The following is a 16,789-nucleotide window of genomic DNA, read 5'->3' as shown; positions in this document are numbered from 1 at the left end:
AAGGTTGCCCAGGGAAGTTGTGGATGTCCCATCCCTGTAGTGTTCAAGGACAGACTGGATGGAGCATGGAAACACCTGATCTAGGGTGAGATGTCCCTGCCCATGGCAGGGGTGTTGGAGATAGATGATTTTTAAAGTCCCTTTCAACCCAAGCCATTCTCTGTGAATCTAAGATAAAGGAAGGAAGGGAAAACAAATGTTCCAGGCTCTAGAATATGTTTTCTGAGATCATGGTTGTTAGAACATCTCATTTCATACAGTATTTCTACAAAACATGTGTAAGAAAGAGACAAAATTGGGGATTTAAACAAATCTCCAGTGCTTTTGCACCTGCTCAGGATAATCTGACCTTTAATGGAACAGCTCCTTGGCAAATGGGTAATGAGACTCATTTCTGGAGAGGGACTGACCTTGCAATGTGTTCAGGGTCAAAAGAACCGACAGAGAGAGTATGAGCTTTACTAGTGGCCTCACTGGGCTCTGTATAGACACTTGGTATTGCACTGGACTTTTGGTTTTCCAAAGCATGTCAGGCCATGGAATGGATGTTCACAACAGCGTTGCCTTCTCATGCTCCCTTGGCCAGGAAGAAAGAGGATCTACAACACCCCGCCCCTCAGGGACTGGCAGACTAACATGCTTCCATGTACACCTCTAAGATCAGATGCACTTGCTTTGTGGTGCTTTTCTGCTACAAAAATACTTCTCATGCTGTCATATGAACCAGAACATTTCAGATGTCAGTTCCCATCTCACCTCTAACTCAAGCTGCTGTGCAGGGAATACTCAGCTTGAGAAAAAGGACTGTACAACATGGTGTGCTCAGCAGGACAACCCAAAATGCTAGGTTTCACTGGCATCTGTCATGGAGTGGTTACATATTTTTAAATCACCTTAATCAGTTTCCTCTTTGAGATATTTTTTGCCTTTTTTTTTTTTTTTTTTTTTTTTTTTTTTTGTGTGTGTGTGTGACAGATTCACTTTTCTTCTCTCATCTGAGTTGTGCCAGTCAGAGATAGACATCTTTGAATGTCCCCAATTACTTTGAATTGGGGACATGTGCTCTGTTGGGGAGTCTAAAATTTGAAATCTATATTCTAGAAAGCCAAACTTCAGGTGCCTTTTCCACAAATGAAGCCCCCATAGTCTCCCAGATACGTTTTAAAACACTTTACTGACTTCAGGCCCTGAGGAACAGGGATAAATACCAAACCTGGGGTTGCCTCTTAACCCAAGTTTTGAACATCCTGCAGATGCTGTGCTTGGATTTCATTATAAATGACAAAACTTGGGATAATGACAATGTTGGTGTGTGTGTCTCGGCTGACTCACAGTACTTTTCTGCATTTGGATTTTTGATTCAAACCTCATCTCTAATTATAATGTCACAGGCCCCAGCCAAGGCCAGTACCTCAGTCTGAGATTGTACACAGTCTGTTGGACTGTGTATTTTGTTCCAAACCTCTGCTGCTATTATACTTGAAAGCATTAGCTGTAGTGTGAGCTATGCAGGGATGATTTGGGGTTCTTGTAGTTGTTTCCAAGAGCGTATCCACTTTCACAATACCCAGAGAGTCTGATCTGCAATGTTGTCTTGAAATGGGCTCCCTGTGTCTGTGGCAATACGGTCAACATCTATGGAACAGACATACAGTTGGATGGGGGAGGGGGGGGTTGGTGGTGGTTTCAGTGTGGGAGTTTGAGTTTTTTTGGTTTGGATTTTTTTTTTTTTTTTTTTGTCTTGGAAGACTTAATTCTTTTCTAAGATGGGATCCTCCATGAGTTTGCTCACTGAGTCACTTACAGACTTCAGCAGCTGCACCTCAGCTCTTCCCCGTGACCACTCCGCCAGTCTGTCTCTCCTCACATTCCTGGTGGCGTCTGAGCTTCTCCTGACCTTGATGTCCTTATAGTCCTGGACTAGCACAGACTACCCAGCTGGCTGCATTCCCAACTCACGTTCCTTGTTACAGAAGACACACTCTTCTTTTTCACAGCTCGGTTTCTTTCCATAAAGTTAATCAAGCATCCCCCCTTTTACAAGGCAGCTGATCCTTTGGTCTTTCTTTCTTTTAGCATGCTGGATATTCCCAAGGCTGCCAGAATCCCCCTCCCTCCCCTTTTAAAGGCAGTCTTGTACGTAAACAAGTAGCTCCCCCTGGAAAGAGAGAAGCTTCCTGGCACAGAGAGAATTCCACAGCCAGGTACATATCCATAGAAAACCTCCTTTTTCCATTAAAATACATTATTGGAGATATCTGTGTATTTCTTTTAGAGGTGAGTCCAAGGCAGAAAGGCTGGATGCAAACTCAGTCAAACCATGAGGCTGCTTGGGGTCGGGAATATGATCTTGATGTGTGCTCTTTGGGGTGAGCTACTGTCCTGTTTGCACAGCCTAACACAAAAAGCATCACTGAGCTGTTGGGAAAGCTGCTGACACAACTAAGAAGCTGGGTGGTAAAGAGTTGTCATCAAAATCAACAAATATGAAGGCAAACGGGAACCTGGTGGTGTGAGTAATTGTGACCCTCTGCCCATCCCCACAGAGCAAACTTTCTCCTCTCAATAATCACCATTTTTTATGAAAGGAAAAAATCAATTGCAGATGAAACACAGAGGAAAATTTTCCTCTATTCCTCTTGCTGGGGAAAAAGAATGTCCTTCTTTGGACCAAATCTATGTATGTCTTTGCTGTGTACTGAGCTGCAAATGATGGCCTCTCATTTTATTAATTGACAAACATTTCCAGGCACAGTCATTTTCTTTTCTCAGGTTTACTCAGTGGTTCTTACTGAGGTTTACATTTTTCCATGCATGTTCTGAGAATAAACTTGCCTCTACAATCTCATCTCTGGTGTTATGAGAAATTTTGATAATGTAATTCGTAATCTGCTTCATTTTCTGGGTCTTTTTTTACAACTTTCCTAACTTTGGATATTTATTCCTCCCTTTGCAGCAAACTGCCCTGTTTCCCAAATACCGCAGGACTTTCTGAACTGCAGCATTTCATTCCGTTTGTCTCTCTTTTTAAGGGCCTGATCTGTCTTTAAGAATTCTTTCTCATTTAAAAACAGTTTTGCTGTGGTTTTACAGTCAGCATGGTTTCCCCCTCAAAAAAACAAAACAAAAAAATCTCCCCAGGCCTATTCCTGCTCCTTCTCCCATTATTTTGTTGGCATAATGACAGTGATGTCTATGGAATTATGCCTGTTTTACATGGGTATATATGACACCAGGGTTTGTAGGATGGGACGTACTCAATACCTTCACCAAATCATAACGAGGCCTGGGCCAGAAGGGTATCTTCATCTATCAAAAGGGATCCCAAAGTGTTTGTTTTTCTTCGGTCTCTCAAACAGAGGAATATAACCATCCACCAGCAGGATGCAACAGCCTCCGGGGGTGAAATCTAGCAATACATTTAACGTGGAGAACGAGGCAAAAGCAGCACACCAATGCCCTTTAGGAATGTAAGCAAGGAGTACAGTGTCCAGCTGAAATGAGTGTTAGTATTCACCTCATGGAAATACTTGGGGAGCCCAGACAAATTCAAGGCTCCAGCCTAGTAGAGCAGCCACAGTGAGGACAGACCCTGTTCCCCAGAGCTTGCAGTCCCAGTCACAAACAGCGATCAGACCGCAGGCCAGCAAGAAGCTGAGCCAGGCAGAACTAAAATATCCCTGTTGGAGTGCGGTCCCATGAGGCCAGTGTTATGTCTTACCAGAAACAAAGAGAAGAGCACATTTCCAGTCTCAAAGACTTCTCTGTCCCATTAAGGAAAACTCCGGACTACAATTAGGAAAAAAAAAAAAGCCAACGAATGAAAAGAAAAACACAAAACCCAGCAAGAAAAAGAGATGCAGACGCGGCGCGTCAGATTACATCCAAAGTGCAGCCTTAAACAAAAAAAAAAAAGAGGGAATGTTCCCAGGAGAAGGCTCCAAGCACCTTTTTGGGCTGGTGGATCTGGGCACCTCACTCAGGAGGGTGGGAATGTGATCCCAGACGGAGACCATCCCTCCCCCAAGCCCAGAGCCACTGGGTAAATATTGACTCAGAATGAGGAGTGGCTGAATCACCCCTTCCTGCCCTGCCAAGGTCTCTCCCTCCACCCAGTGAGTGTCCAAGCCCACCCTGCACAGCCCAAAATATTGGGTGGGAGGTGGTACCAGAGGACATGGGACTCAGATGGGGAGACAAGAGTGCCTCTGTTTGCACAGGGCTGATGTGTTTGTTTACCCTCTGAGTGGGTGAATATCTCCTCCAGTTATCCAGGAGGACAGGTGGTGGAAAGGGTGGGTAGGTGCACATCCTCACCATGTGCATCACACCCCAAATTCCCTGACTGCTAGTACAAAGCTTATAAAGGTGTTGTGTCACACACATTTAATAGTAAAGCAAGGGCCTGGGTCTCTGAAATATATGAACTGAAGTAACAGGGAATTTATGAGAAGGGGTAGAAAAAAGTACAACTGACTCAGTTGTCCATCTGTTGTAGTTGGATTCAACTTTAGGGTAAAATGATCTGAACCATATCCCTAGGTCTATTAAGTTCATAATCTAAGGTTTTAAAGTAAAGCACAGGGGAGACCTGGGAGCCAAATGATGGTGACCGCTGACTGGAACTGTGGGTGCATGTCATGGACTTTTTGTTGGCTACTGTCTTGTGTAATCGAACTGGATGTAATCAAGCTGAGTTTACAGTTGTAAGCACAGGTCTGGGTTTCATTTCAAGTCTGCTTCAAATTTCCTAACTGGGTCACCATGCCAGCCTGTAACACAGAAAAGTTATGTTCCTTCTTCATGAAGCTGTCACAAGACTCAAGACTTGAAGGTTTCAAAACTGGTTGAAGATCTCCAAGAAAAAAGGGCTGTGTAAGAAAGAGCATATGCTGTGGATGTCATTATATATGCTGCATTACCAAAGGAACTGTATTTATATATTTCAAAACTGGGCACTGGGTTGCATTTTCATTCCCCAGTACAAAGGCAAATACATTCCAAACAAAGCAATGTTGTTTCAACAAAGCAAGGGTTGAAATCTCTCCAGGGCTTCATTCTGTCTCATTTAGATCGGGCATAAGATCTTAAAGCAGAGTTTAGTGGTCGGCCGATCATGTTCCTCTGGGAAATGACAGAGTGGTAATTCAAAAGGGTAGTGAACTACAGCATTGTCTTGGTCTGCAGGACTGTTCTTCAATAAATCCAGCGGCTCACACGGCTTACAGGAGAACATTTTGTTCCAAAGGAGTTTAATGTCTTCATTAAACAAAAGAATTCACCTCCGGCTAGACTTGGGTGTAAAATGAAAATGTTACTGGGGACAAAATGTCTTTGTGAAGACAGCATTTCCATGATGCCTGCCACGATTGCTTGGGCATATGTAGCTGTTGAAATGAAAGTTAGGATGAAAGGTACATCTCCAGGGCTCCGAAGTGCGTGTTAAAAACTTTGTTCAAGTTTGGTGGGAGTTTTCAGTCCAGGTCAGGATCTCTGAGGATGGAATAATGAGCCTGGGTCCTGTCTGGCCGTGGGCTGGCAATCACCCACTTTGCAGTGAGGACCCAGATTTGATCACGGATGAGTCGAATCTTTCAGGACTTTCCCAGAAGCCTTTCCTTGGAGTAAACAAATTCTCCCACACATGGCGCAAGAGATTGGGAAAGAATCCCAGGGTATTTAAATAATAATAATAATAATAATAAAAAAAAAAAAGAGATATGCCTCCTCCCCTCCAACTCTCCCAACACATTTGGGAAGCACATCCATACCGAGGATGACGCACATGGGATGGAATACTCCATTTGAGAAACTTGCTGTCAACCCCAGCAAGTTCAACCATCGACAAGAAACTCAGAAAAAATCACCTTTATCCTGGCCCAAACCAGGACAGAAAGTTCACTAACAGCAAAGATACAGGTGGGTCATTCAGGGAAATAATTCATGTCCAGACTGGCAAAACTCAGGTGTTCAGATATGGCTGTCTCCCACCCAGATTAACTCTGTAGGGAAGGTACAGCCTATGCAGTTCTTCAGTATATGAAGATGAGAAAAAGCACCTCAGGCTGTGCAGTTTCAGGGGATTTTTGTTACAAGATCATTTTCCTAAAAATGGCACCAACCCGCTGGGGGTGAAACATACTGGGAAATACATGAAAAATTAAAGGATCCCATGACTTGCTTCCTACTTTTCTTGCATACTTAAAGGAAGATAATTTCCTTGTCATCTTAAGATCACCTGAGGGCTCTTCATTGTGCAACCAAAATGTCCACTCTCAGTGCAACAGTCAAACTAATCTGGCAGATAGTCTCTATTGTGTTGTGTCTAATCATGGCCTCCTACTCAGCCTCTCCCTCTTTCACCCAAGCATTGCTTACCAAAGAAGAATCAACAACCTTCGCTCTGCTCAAGATGGGACAAGAGGCTTCCCATACTCTTTTTCATCATCTCTTACATTTAAGTGTTGAGTATCCAGAGCCTGAGAAATGGCACAGGGCAAGGATTGCTTGACCATAGGTATGCTGGGGTGTAAACATTTTATGTAGGTTATAAGGCTTAGCAGAAGCCTTGTGCTGGGGCAGTCAGATGATAAATACCCAGGAAAAGATATAGACATTGTGTTTCAGTGAAGAGCACTGCTGTGACAAACCTTTGAGAAGCACAATCCCATCTAAAGCATAACATGGCACAGGTTTGGTGTAACCCAGCCTAGATATGATTTGTTTCATTAATCAGCTGAATAAGATCCATATGGTGTTGGCAAGAGAGGCTGAAGGCTCCACTGATGGCTGGGATGGACACTTTGTAAGAACCCAAAATCTCATTGACTCATGTGTGCTAAATTTCCAGACTTGACTCATTGGCTACAAAACGCTTCAATTTTCACGGTGTCTTGCACTTTTCCTGGAAAAAAAGAGCAGGTTAATATAATTACATTTATTTAACTGACATCTGAATCTGTTTTGAAATCTCTAGGGCATATATAGAAATAACTAATCTCAAATAAGAAAAAAAAAAAAACAAAACCAAATATCTGTAACTTCAGTAGTTGTCTCTGTAGTGTTCCTGCTTTCTTCAGACTTTGGGTTAAAGGAAAAGATCACAGATTCATGGAATGGTTTGGGTTGGATGGGACCTTAAAGACAATGTAGTTCCAACACCCCCTGCACACCTTCCAATAGACCAAGTTGCTCAAAGTGCCATCCAACCTGTCCTGGAATACTATCAGGGATGAGGCATTCACAGCTTCTGTGCAGTCTGTGTCACTGTCTCACCATTCACACACTAAAGAATTTCTTCCTAATGCTCAATCTAAATCTACCCTCTTCCAGCTTAAAATCATTTCCCCTTGTCCTATCTCTACATGATGTTGTGAAAAGTCCCTCCCCAGCTTCCTTGTAGGCCCCTTCAGGAACTGAAATGTGTTCTAAGGTCTCCCTGGACCCTTCTCTTCTGCAGCCTGAAAAACCCCAACTCTCTTGGCCTGTCCTCATTGTATGTCTTCTCTTTTGTGCCTTTTAAGACCTGATAATTTACATGTGATCATGGACTTATTCTAGGGCCAAGTGCTGCAGGAGGTGCTATTGAAGATGGTACAAAGAGTAGGTACACATGTGGTTTCAGAGAAAATACCATCTGATTAGTATAAAAAATCTGCTGTGTAAATGCAAAGAGTTCCTCACACATTGCAAAAGTAACCTGAGAAACTCATTTCTGTAGGAGTCATCAAGACCAAAAACTTCCCAAGGAACAAGGAGAAAAAAAAAAAAGAAAAGGAAAAAAGAAAATAGGAAAAAAACCCCAGGAAAAATACAAATAATTTTAAAATTAATTATATGTTTACAAGGATAATAAGACTATAATAAGGACATTTAGAAACACAGTGGTATTTACTAAGGAAAGAAAACATAACTCTTCTAAGAATTAAACATGAGAGAAAGGCTATCTGCTTTAAGATAGAAGAAAACTTTTTGGTGTAGCTAATGGTCAGTTTCAAAGAGGTAATGAAGAGCCAGCTCTACTTTCAGTTGGAGTCCATACTGTTGGGCCTCATCTTAAAGCAGATTTGTTGGATTGCATTGTATAGAAGGCAACCAGTGGAAATATCTATCCTGGGTCAAAAAACTGATTCATTCATGGAATGTTGAGAATATTTCCAACAGCAGTCAATGGCATAACTGTTAATGAAGACCTTGTGATAGCTTCCTCTGAGACACCAATAACTGACCTTTGACAGAGGCAAAACACAGGTCAAAATCAACAAAGTGTTCTGATCTATTAAAATGTTTTCTTCTCCTTACTTTTTTGGCTATCTGGAAGTAGCTGTGAGCCTGATTTTAGTTTCAGGGCACTTAATTACTCTCTTTGTCCACTTCTTCATCCTCAGTAAGTTTCTGAGAAGGGGAGAACATGTGGGTGGGGAATAGATGACCTTGCATGGCTACAGGGAGGGTTGGGCTGGCAGTCTGCTTAAACACAACAGATTTTCCTGCTGTGCTGCAAGGGCAAGAGAAAAAAGGCTTTCCCAATTTAAGAAGATGCTTTAATAGAGGGGCAGAGTAAAGCAGCCACAAAAGGGCTGTGCTGGCAATGTCAGTTGTTGGGGAAGATGGAAATGGCCTTTGCTACTGGCTCCAATTTGGACTTCCATCAAGACATTTAATTTTTCATGTATTGGAGTCTGGCCTCCATAAAGTGCAGCCAGTGTGAGAGAGACACTTGCCTGTGCAGGGCTTTGAGCACAGTGGGAAGAATTTGTTAGGCAATGGATAGTGTCATGAGGAATTGCCTGCTGCCCAACAACATTACCTCTCCAATGTGCTGCCTCCTCTTTTCCTGTTCCCTCTCCATGCTGGGTTGTCAGGGCATCCTCAGGGATTCTTCTTTTGTGCAAATAGCAGGAGCTACAGAGCACTTCAAAAAGTCTGGCTTTGTCCCTTAGGTGTCAAAGAAGGACCTCAGGTTCTTGGAAAATCTGGTCCCACATGAGTGTAAAAATGCACATTTTGTCAGGAAGTGAATAAAACTTCACTGAAATTAAGCCAGGGACAAAGATGAAAAAGCAGATGGCCCATGACAAACTGTGAGAACAAATTTGTTCGCATGACATGGGAATAAGTATGTACTCATAACAGACTATTACTCAAGAAATTTTGAAAGAGCACAACTCCACAGGAGTCATAATGTGATTAGTCACATAAAGCCCAGTCCAGCTAAGCCTGGTGTGTTGTACCTGAAAGAAGAGAAACAGACCCCAAAACAGACCACAATTAAAAAAAAAAAAAAGAGAATTCCAAAGAGATGCATGGGTTTATGCAGTCAGGAAAACTCGTAAGTGAATTAAAATCTGTAGAGTAGCTTGTGGATTACTATTAGGTTGCTTAAAAAGCAAGAGGCCAGAGGAAGGAGCTTGATGAAGTGACTCAATTGCTAGGTTGACAGCACAGACTTTGGGTGTTTTTGGTGAAATATCTTGAACTCTGGAATAGACTTTACCATGTGCCCCATTACAGCATGTTTCTGGTAAACTACAATTATTTCCACAATCAGCATCCTTTTTTAAAATTTATTTTTTTTTTTTTTTTTTATTTTTTATTGTGGGAGTGATGAGTGAGATCAAATTTGAGAACTAGAGGAACAGGGCTGATTTTGTATAGGACTTGTGATCTTGAGTGGCCATATTTGATCACAGGAAATCACTTTTCCCATTAAAGACTGCAATATCTTGGCATATAAGCTATTTCTGGATATTCCTGAGTAACTAGAGAGGAATAGATTTCTAGGTTATAAATGTAATTTGCTTTATATAAACAGTCACAGAATCATAGAAGGGACCTTGGAGATCATCTAGTTCCAACCACCTTGTATGGCCAGGGACATCTCCCACTAGGACCATGTTACTCCAAGCCCCATCCAGCATGGCCTTGGACACTTAAAATAATTAACAGTAAGCTTGCCTAATGCTTTTATGAGCTTTCTATGCATTTCTAAGCTGTTCATCCCAAAGCACATGAGTATTCAGTGCTAGTTCAACCACACATATGCAAATAGTGAAGTTCCTGGAGTGCTACCACTGCTATTTGTGTTCAGACCTATTCCAGTGTCGTGCCCTGTGGTCTCTTTGCCCCATGGTATAATTTAACCCCATCTAAACTTGATATACAGCTCAAAGTCCTTCCAAACCTGACTGCAGACTAGAAGTGGGATGGAATTCCACTCCTTCCCTGAAGCCATCCCAAGCAGCACAGGACAGATGGCTGCAGATTCAGCTCCCAAAGATGGACTTGGTCCATGCAACAGCAGCACTGCCCTTGTACACAAACATTGCTCTTGTACTTTTCATTTACCACAAGCTGTTAGGACTTCAGTTTCACTTCTTACCAGAAAGAGGAGGCAGGGGTATATTTAGCCTTTCTTGGGAAGCAGCTGCAGCATGAAATGGGAGTGCACTCACACACTCACTGGCACAGGCACACACGCAGATGCTGTTGGCTTTAGAACAACTTCACCAAGCCCAGCAGAAATGAAAGTGCACAAAGGCCTCCAGCAGGTTGCTGGATTGCTGGAGGCATGAGATTACTCATGTCAGCATCTTAATATCCTTATAGTTGAAGCAAGTTGGTTGCTCAGTTCTGGCTCACAAGAAAAAATGATCACTTTCTGAACTACCAGCTCATCTCTTGAAGCACTCAGGGGGTCCAGGTCCCTATTCTCTTTTACCTTCAACTCCATCTCCATGATTTTGTGCCTTACACAGGAACAAAGAGGCAGCATTACTCATCTAGTATTCTGATTTGATATGAAGTTAGAGATGAAGATTCCCCCTGTCCTGGGCACTGGTGAGGATGCATCTCACTCACTGCATTTAGTTTTGGTTCCTTCAGTACAAGAAAGACATTAAGGTGTTGGAGCATGTCCAGAGAAGGGCAACAAAGCTGGTGAAAGGTCTGGAGAAGAAGTGTTCACCTAGGGGAACTGGGATTGCTTAGCCTGGAGAAAAGGAGGCTGAGTGGAGACCTTCTCACTCTCTACAGCTCCCTGCAAAGAGATGGTAGCCAGGTGGGTGTTGGTTTCTTCTCTCAGATAACAAGTGATAGAACAAGAGGCAATGGCCTCAAATTGTGCCAAATGATGTTTGAATTGGATATTAGGAAAAATTCTCTACTGAAAGGGTTGTCAGTTACTGGAAAAAGCTGCCCAGGGCAGTGGTGGAGTCACCATCCCTGGAGGTATTTAAAAGACATGCAGATGTGGTGCTTGGGGACATGGCTTAGTGGTGGGCTTGTCAGTGTTGTGCTAGTGGTTGGATGTGATGATCTTAGAAGTCCAACCAAAACAATTCTACAGTTCTCTGATTCTATGAAATTACTTCCTACATCTTAGGATAAGTGAGGAATCCAGCTCACCCAGCTGTAGCTGTTTAGAAGCTAATCAGCCCATCTAATATATTTGACTTAGGCCTATGAGAAGTGCTAGAAGGGGAGGGACACCCTAGAGCATGAGCCTCCCACCCTTCTTAGGGACCTGATAGCTTGGGATGGCTTGTCCCTGGAGCTACTTCTTTCTCTGCTGGAGCCTTGCACTGGGCCAGCTGAATGGCTCATGTTGGATGAACTGAATCCCATGCAGTGTGTGAGCCAGTGGAAAGTCATGCCTCTGCTTTCCCCTCAAGGTTTCTCCTTCACAGACCTTTCCCTTGTTAGCTGACAAAAAACTAAGAAAGCAGACTTTGCAGCAATTTGGCTGCAAGGCAGATAAAATCAGCAGTCAAACAAAAGCCACTAAGATAGCCAAGACTGCCCAGACTGCTCTTCTCATAAAGATGAATGCATTAAAAATAAGTTTAGTTTCCCCATTCTCACAGGGCAGTCCATTAATCTTTTTCTAACATCCATCATCATGGGCAAGACAAGTACCAAGAAACCCTCTCCTGGAGGTGCTCCTCTGCTCTCTCTCATTACAATATCACGTGGCCTAGTTACAGTCTGGTGAGCTTTAAACATCCTAAGGTCCTCTCAAAAGTGGCAGCCTAAACCTATTCCCTGTTATTTTCAGATAGGTAAGTTGAAGATATGCAACTTCTTTGTCTTTGAGAGATCCATAGTAAATCAAGAGGGCAGTGAATGTCAGGCAGCCACTGTTTCTAAGCAGGTCACCCATCTTATTTTTATTCACCTAGTATAGGAGTTATTTTTGAAATGTTCACATCTTCAGTGCACGGCATCCACATTCCAGTCAGTTATCCTGCTTTATTCTCAGCAAAGAGGTAATGACAAATATTTCTCATTTTGATAGTAAAGAAGTGTTGCAAGACCTCTTAAAGGTCTAGCCCTAAGATAGGTTAGAGAATTAGATGAGATGTAGACAGCTGTACTGTAGACTTCTAAAGCTAAAGGTGACATGGACCCCATCTCAGTAAACAAGTTCTCCTAAAGGCTGAGGCCAAGCTTCCTGTGAAGTCATTAAAAAAAAAAAGCAAGTGACTCTAAGTCTGTTCAGACAGATGCAGTCTGTGCATCTTCCCTTGAGGGCTTGTTCTATGTATACTACCAAGAAAACACGGGTGCTTTCAGGGAATTTCTTCACTGGGCACTCATGATTCAGTTGTTTAGATGAACTGGTTCCCAACCCAGGTTTTCTGAGTCCTACATTAACTTCCTTAGCTGGTGAAATACTTTTTCTTCTACAAGCTACAAGCTTTCCTTGAACAGTCAGTCTTTGTATGTGGGAGTATACTGTAGCACCAACCCATCTTCTGTAGACTGGCTGTGCTGGAAGATGCTAAATGACCATGCACAAGTCAGTTGATATGTTGTGGAAAAACCACAGTATTTGTCTGAACATCCCTCTTCTCTGCAGGCCTCCATCCAACCCAGTTTAGCCACAGCTCTGTCTAGATGCAGAACTAACACCCCCAGAAATGAGCACGCAGCTGGATGTGCTAGATAAGAAGAATCTTTCTGTGCTGGGGCTGTATGAAAAAAACCCAAGTTTTTCCAAGGTTGCATTCAAAACCAAACAAAATTAGAGAGGAAAGTTTTAAGTAGAATCACCCTGTTGTATTTGATAAGCAATTGCAGCAGGTTGCTCACTTCTTCATTGTTGTTAGAACCTCTATATTCCCATGCTTTCTCAAACATACCCTAGTGATTTTGTCTATACAGAAGAAAATAGTGACCCTAGATGACCCTGTTGAAAAAGGATTGTCACGAGAGAGTCTTCACAGGTTCCTTCAAACCTCAGTGATTCTATGATTCTGCAATTTTCATCATCAGTTTGGGTTTTTGGATATTGAGCAGTTGGGTTACATCCTGCCCAGACTGCACCGTGTCAGCTGTGCACACACCCATCCATTGATCTGAGCAGTCCAACAGCTTCCACATGTCCTGGGTATGCCAGAACCCCTGCATGAGTGCCCAGAATCCCACGTGGAATTTCTTTAGATGGAAGTTTGGGAGCCTGAGCAAGCTGAGCAAGATGTGTTTAAAAGGCTGCATGGTATGAATAAATCTTAAGGGGGGAGGACGAGGGTGATGACAAGGCTGTGGCTTCTGATAGGGAAGCCATGCTGTTTGGAAAGAATCCAGCTAAAAGAAGAGCCTTTGGTGACCAGATTTTTGTCTCTAATTTTGTTTATATTAGTTACTACTCCTTTATTTTAAGCCCAATTGTTCTTTAATCATTTAAGAATAATTTTTGACAGTTATTTGTCACGGCAGTAAACCAGATTACTTCAAGGTTTGTTGAGCTTCCTCTTCTCTCCAATGTGTGGAAAAATATTACACTTAATTTGAGTTGTCTGGCCAGTGTGGACAGGGATTAGCCATGCTATATACGGACCATAAACACTGTTCTGGTTAACGCTACAGTTGAGCCAAACCTGAAGCTTTCATCTCACCCTTTGCAAATTTTGGTGGTTTGGATGGAAACGAAACCTGGATTTGAACTGTGCTTTATTTTTGTTTTTGTTTTGAAAAAAACAAAACCCAATCAATAAAATTTTGAAAACCCAACATCCAGCATTTTCAGCCTACCCCTAGTGAGCAGGGACCTAGTGCCTGTGTGCACAGGGACTCTGTTTTGGGAAGAAAGCCAGTACACAAAAGAGGGAAACTGTTTCAAGGAACCTGCAGTAACTTTCCATAAAAATCTCAGGAATAGAAGGGCATGCTGAATTTTGTGTCATAATCCCCTCCAAAAAACATGTGTGTTTGGTTAGGGAAAACATGGTGGTCCTGTGCAGAACAAAGATGGACTTTTGTAGGCTGCATGTCCAATTGTTCTGGTGTTAGAAATGACAGGAAAAAAAAACTTTAATTTGCTTTTGACTCATAGTTTTGGTATGCTATCAGAATACCAAACCAGCCAGTAATGAAAAGGGATTTCTCACATCAGATTTTTTAGATGCCAGAAATAATAGGAGTATGGTGTTAACACCTCAGTACTTGGCTTTCTCTCAGTTGTCTTAACCTAGATAAATCTATTAATTTGTTTCTTTGTATCCACAGCAGTGCCTTAAAATTTACACTTAATTGCAGCAGAAGTGGTTTTAAAATCCATCTGTTTTACACTTACCATTCCTGTAGCATCTCACCACCTTCTGTATAATGTGCTCCCAGTGCTAAAATAAAGATCTGCCACATGGTATAGTAATTCCACTTGGGCAGGTCTTTGAGGCTGCTGAAGGCTAACATTTCCTATTATATTTCTGGCTGTTAGAATTATTGTAAAAATGAGATAATCCTTACTGTACAGTATTTATCAGATGGGCAGAGTGGGTAGAGCCCACAGCATGGCTCTCCAAGTCTTTACGTATTCACCAGAGGCTGCTCTATCAACTTAAACTGTATATGCCTGATTCAGTCCCAGCAAGCATGTTTCTAATGACTTTAGGGGACGTTGGATGAGGTCCTCTGAACTGCTTGCAAGGTGGCATAGCTGGGATGCACAGAGCCAACAATTTCTTTCTGGCTCTGCTGATTTTCATCACTGAAGCTGCTGAGTGTCTGCAGTTAGGGATCGACATCTAACTTTGTGTGAACGATTGCAGAGTTTCAGACACCAAGTAGCTCCTACTGTTTCTGGTGTTGATCTGTCCATTCAAACCAGAAGGCTGGAAACTGGGGCACTCTATGCAGCAGAAATGAACTTTGGCTCTGGCAGCAGCCATCCAGCCCTCGCATCTCCACGGGAGATCTGAGTCAGTTTGGACATTACCATCATTCCATGACTGGCCAGGAAAACACAGTAGGTAATTCACCAGCTAATGCTGGTCAACCAGAAAAATGTTAAGGCCTGTCCACAAGCTCTATGAAGAATGAGAGTCAAAGGATAATTTAGATTTATAATGTGAAGTTGCATGCTTGCCTACAGTAGGCTCTTGTCTTTGAGTATGTCTGTTATTTTCTAATTGCCCTACAGAGAGTATCACTACCAGCTGATGAAATTACCCCTTTCATCAAAAGGGCCTACTCCCACTGAAGTGACAGCAAGCAAAAATGTCATTCTTTGTCCATGTGTGAATCAAAGCTCATGATGTGTCTTCCTTGCAGACTCAGACCCTTGCACTCCTGATGCTCCACCTGCTGCCACTTCACCACCAACCTCTGAAGAAGCTGGACCTTTCACAGCTCCAGCATCACCTTCCTCTTCCTCTGATGCTGGCACAGCATCATTTTCACCACCATTACCTGCCTGTGTTGCAGCCTTACATCCCAAACCCCTGCCTGTTCTACCATCAACATCAGCTTCTGCTGCCACTCTTCACCCTGGACACCCTTCTCTTCCTGCACCACCCACCTCTACCCCATCCCTGCACCCTGGACTGTATTTGCCAGTAGTCCCACCTGGCAATGCCACCCACCTCATCAACTGGCTGCCCTTCCTTGCTTCTGCAACACTTGCCACCATTCGAGGGAAAGAGGAAGACCAAGAACCCCTACCAACTGGCTCCCTGGAAGGCATGAAGCGCTGCAGCAGCACCCCCCTGCCTCCCTCCCATGATGGAAATCCCCAGGTGGCACCCATGGGAGACAGGGCTCCAGGGGCTCCTTCCTCATCCCCCTCCACCCATGCTGTGCCTCCTCCAGGCTCTGAGCAGTCCTCAGCCAATGTCAGTGACATCCTGGCAGAGCTGAGAACAATGAACGGCCACCTCTCCGTCATCGCCCGAGCCCTGACACAGCTGGCATCATCTCTGGCACCACAGCAGGAGGAGGGTGGCACCCCACCCCCTTAGTGCCAGTACTGCAGGGGCTGGTGGTGGTTGGGGACAGCCCATGGTGGAGGTTGGATGGAGGAAAGGGACCCTACCCAAACTTGCCTGTACTCTCGGTGCCAGTTCTGTGCTCTCTGACACTGGCCATGTCTCCCTTGTGGGTTTTTCTGTTTGTTTCTTTGTTTCCTCCTTGTAAATGGCTGCATATATTAAAAAAGTTTTTTGGTCTTCTTAATAAAATTGTTTATATCTCTTGCATTCCTTGAAGATGTGTTCACTCTCACCCATTAACCACACTGGTAGGAATCGAGGAGATCTCGCATGGAGAATGTGGAGAATCTCAAGTAGAGTAGTCACCTACAATAAGATACACAAGGAGGTGACAAAAGCCCTTTGAGCAATGTGGGGACACAGACAGGACACGAAACAATAAAACTCTTAAAAATGCTCCTGCTTCTCTCCATCCATGCTGCATGGCACAGCTCTGTTGAAGTTGGAGCCCTTCCCAGTGCATGAAGTCTCAGGGGTAATTGTAATTACCAGTGCAGGTAAGGACTGTGATAAATTGCTCA

At 43.3% G+C, this 16,789-nt stretch overlaps 1 protein-coding gene across 2 annotated transcripts in view; it reads left to right on the top strand.

Moving 5' to 3' along the window:
* Positions 1 to 16,411, top strand: part of RUNX2 (RUNX family transcription factor 2) — a 161,993-nt gene extending 145,582 nt beyond the window's left edge. For both annotated transcript variants that reach the window (XM_071742141.1, XM_071742140.1), the window contains one exon: positions 15,553 to 16,411. In XM_071742141.1, the coding sequence (XP_071598242.1) occupies positions 15,553 to 16,238 (686 nt within the window). In that variant the 3' untranslated portion in view covers positions 16,239 to 16,411. The remainder of the gene's footprint in view (positions 1 to 15,552) is intronic.
* Positions 16,412 to 16,789: the final 378 nt, after the last annotated feature.

The sequence above is a fragment of the Heliangelus exortis genome, chromosome 3 (genome assembly GCF_036169615.1).
Source record: "Heliangelus exortis chromosome 3, bHelExo1.hap1, whole genome shotgun sequence".
NCBI classification, from domain to species: domain Eukaryota; kingdom Metazoa; phylum Chordata; class Aves; order Apodiformes; family Trochilidae; genus Heliangelus; species Heliangelus exortis.
The sequence above is the reverse complement of the archived record's forward strand: the minus strand, read 5'-3'. Positions and strand labels throughout refer to the sequence as shown.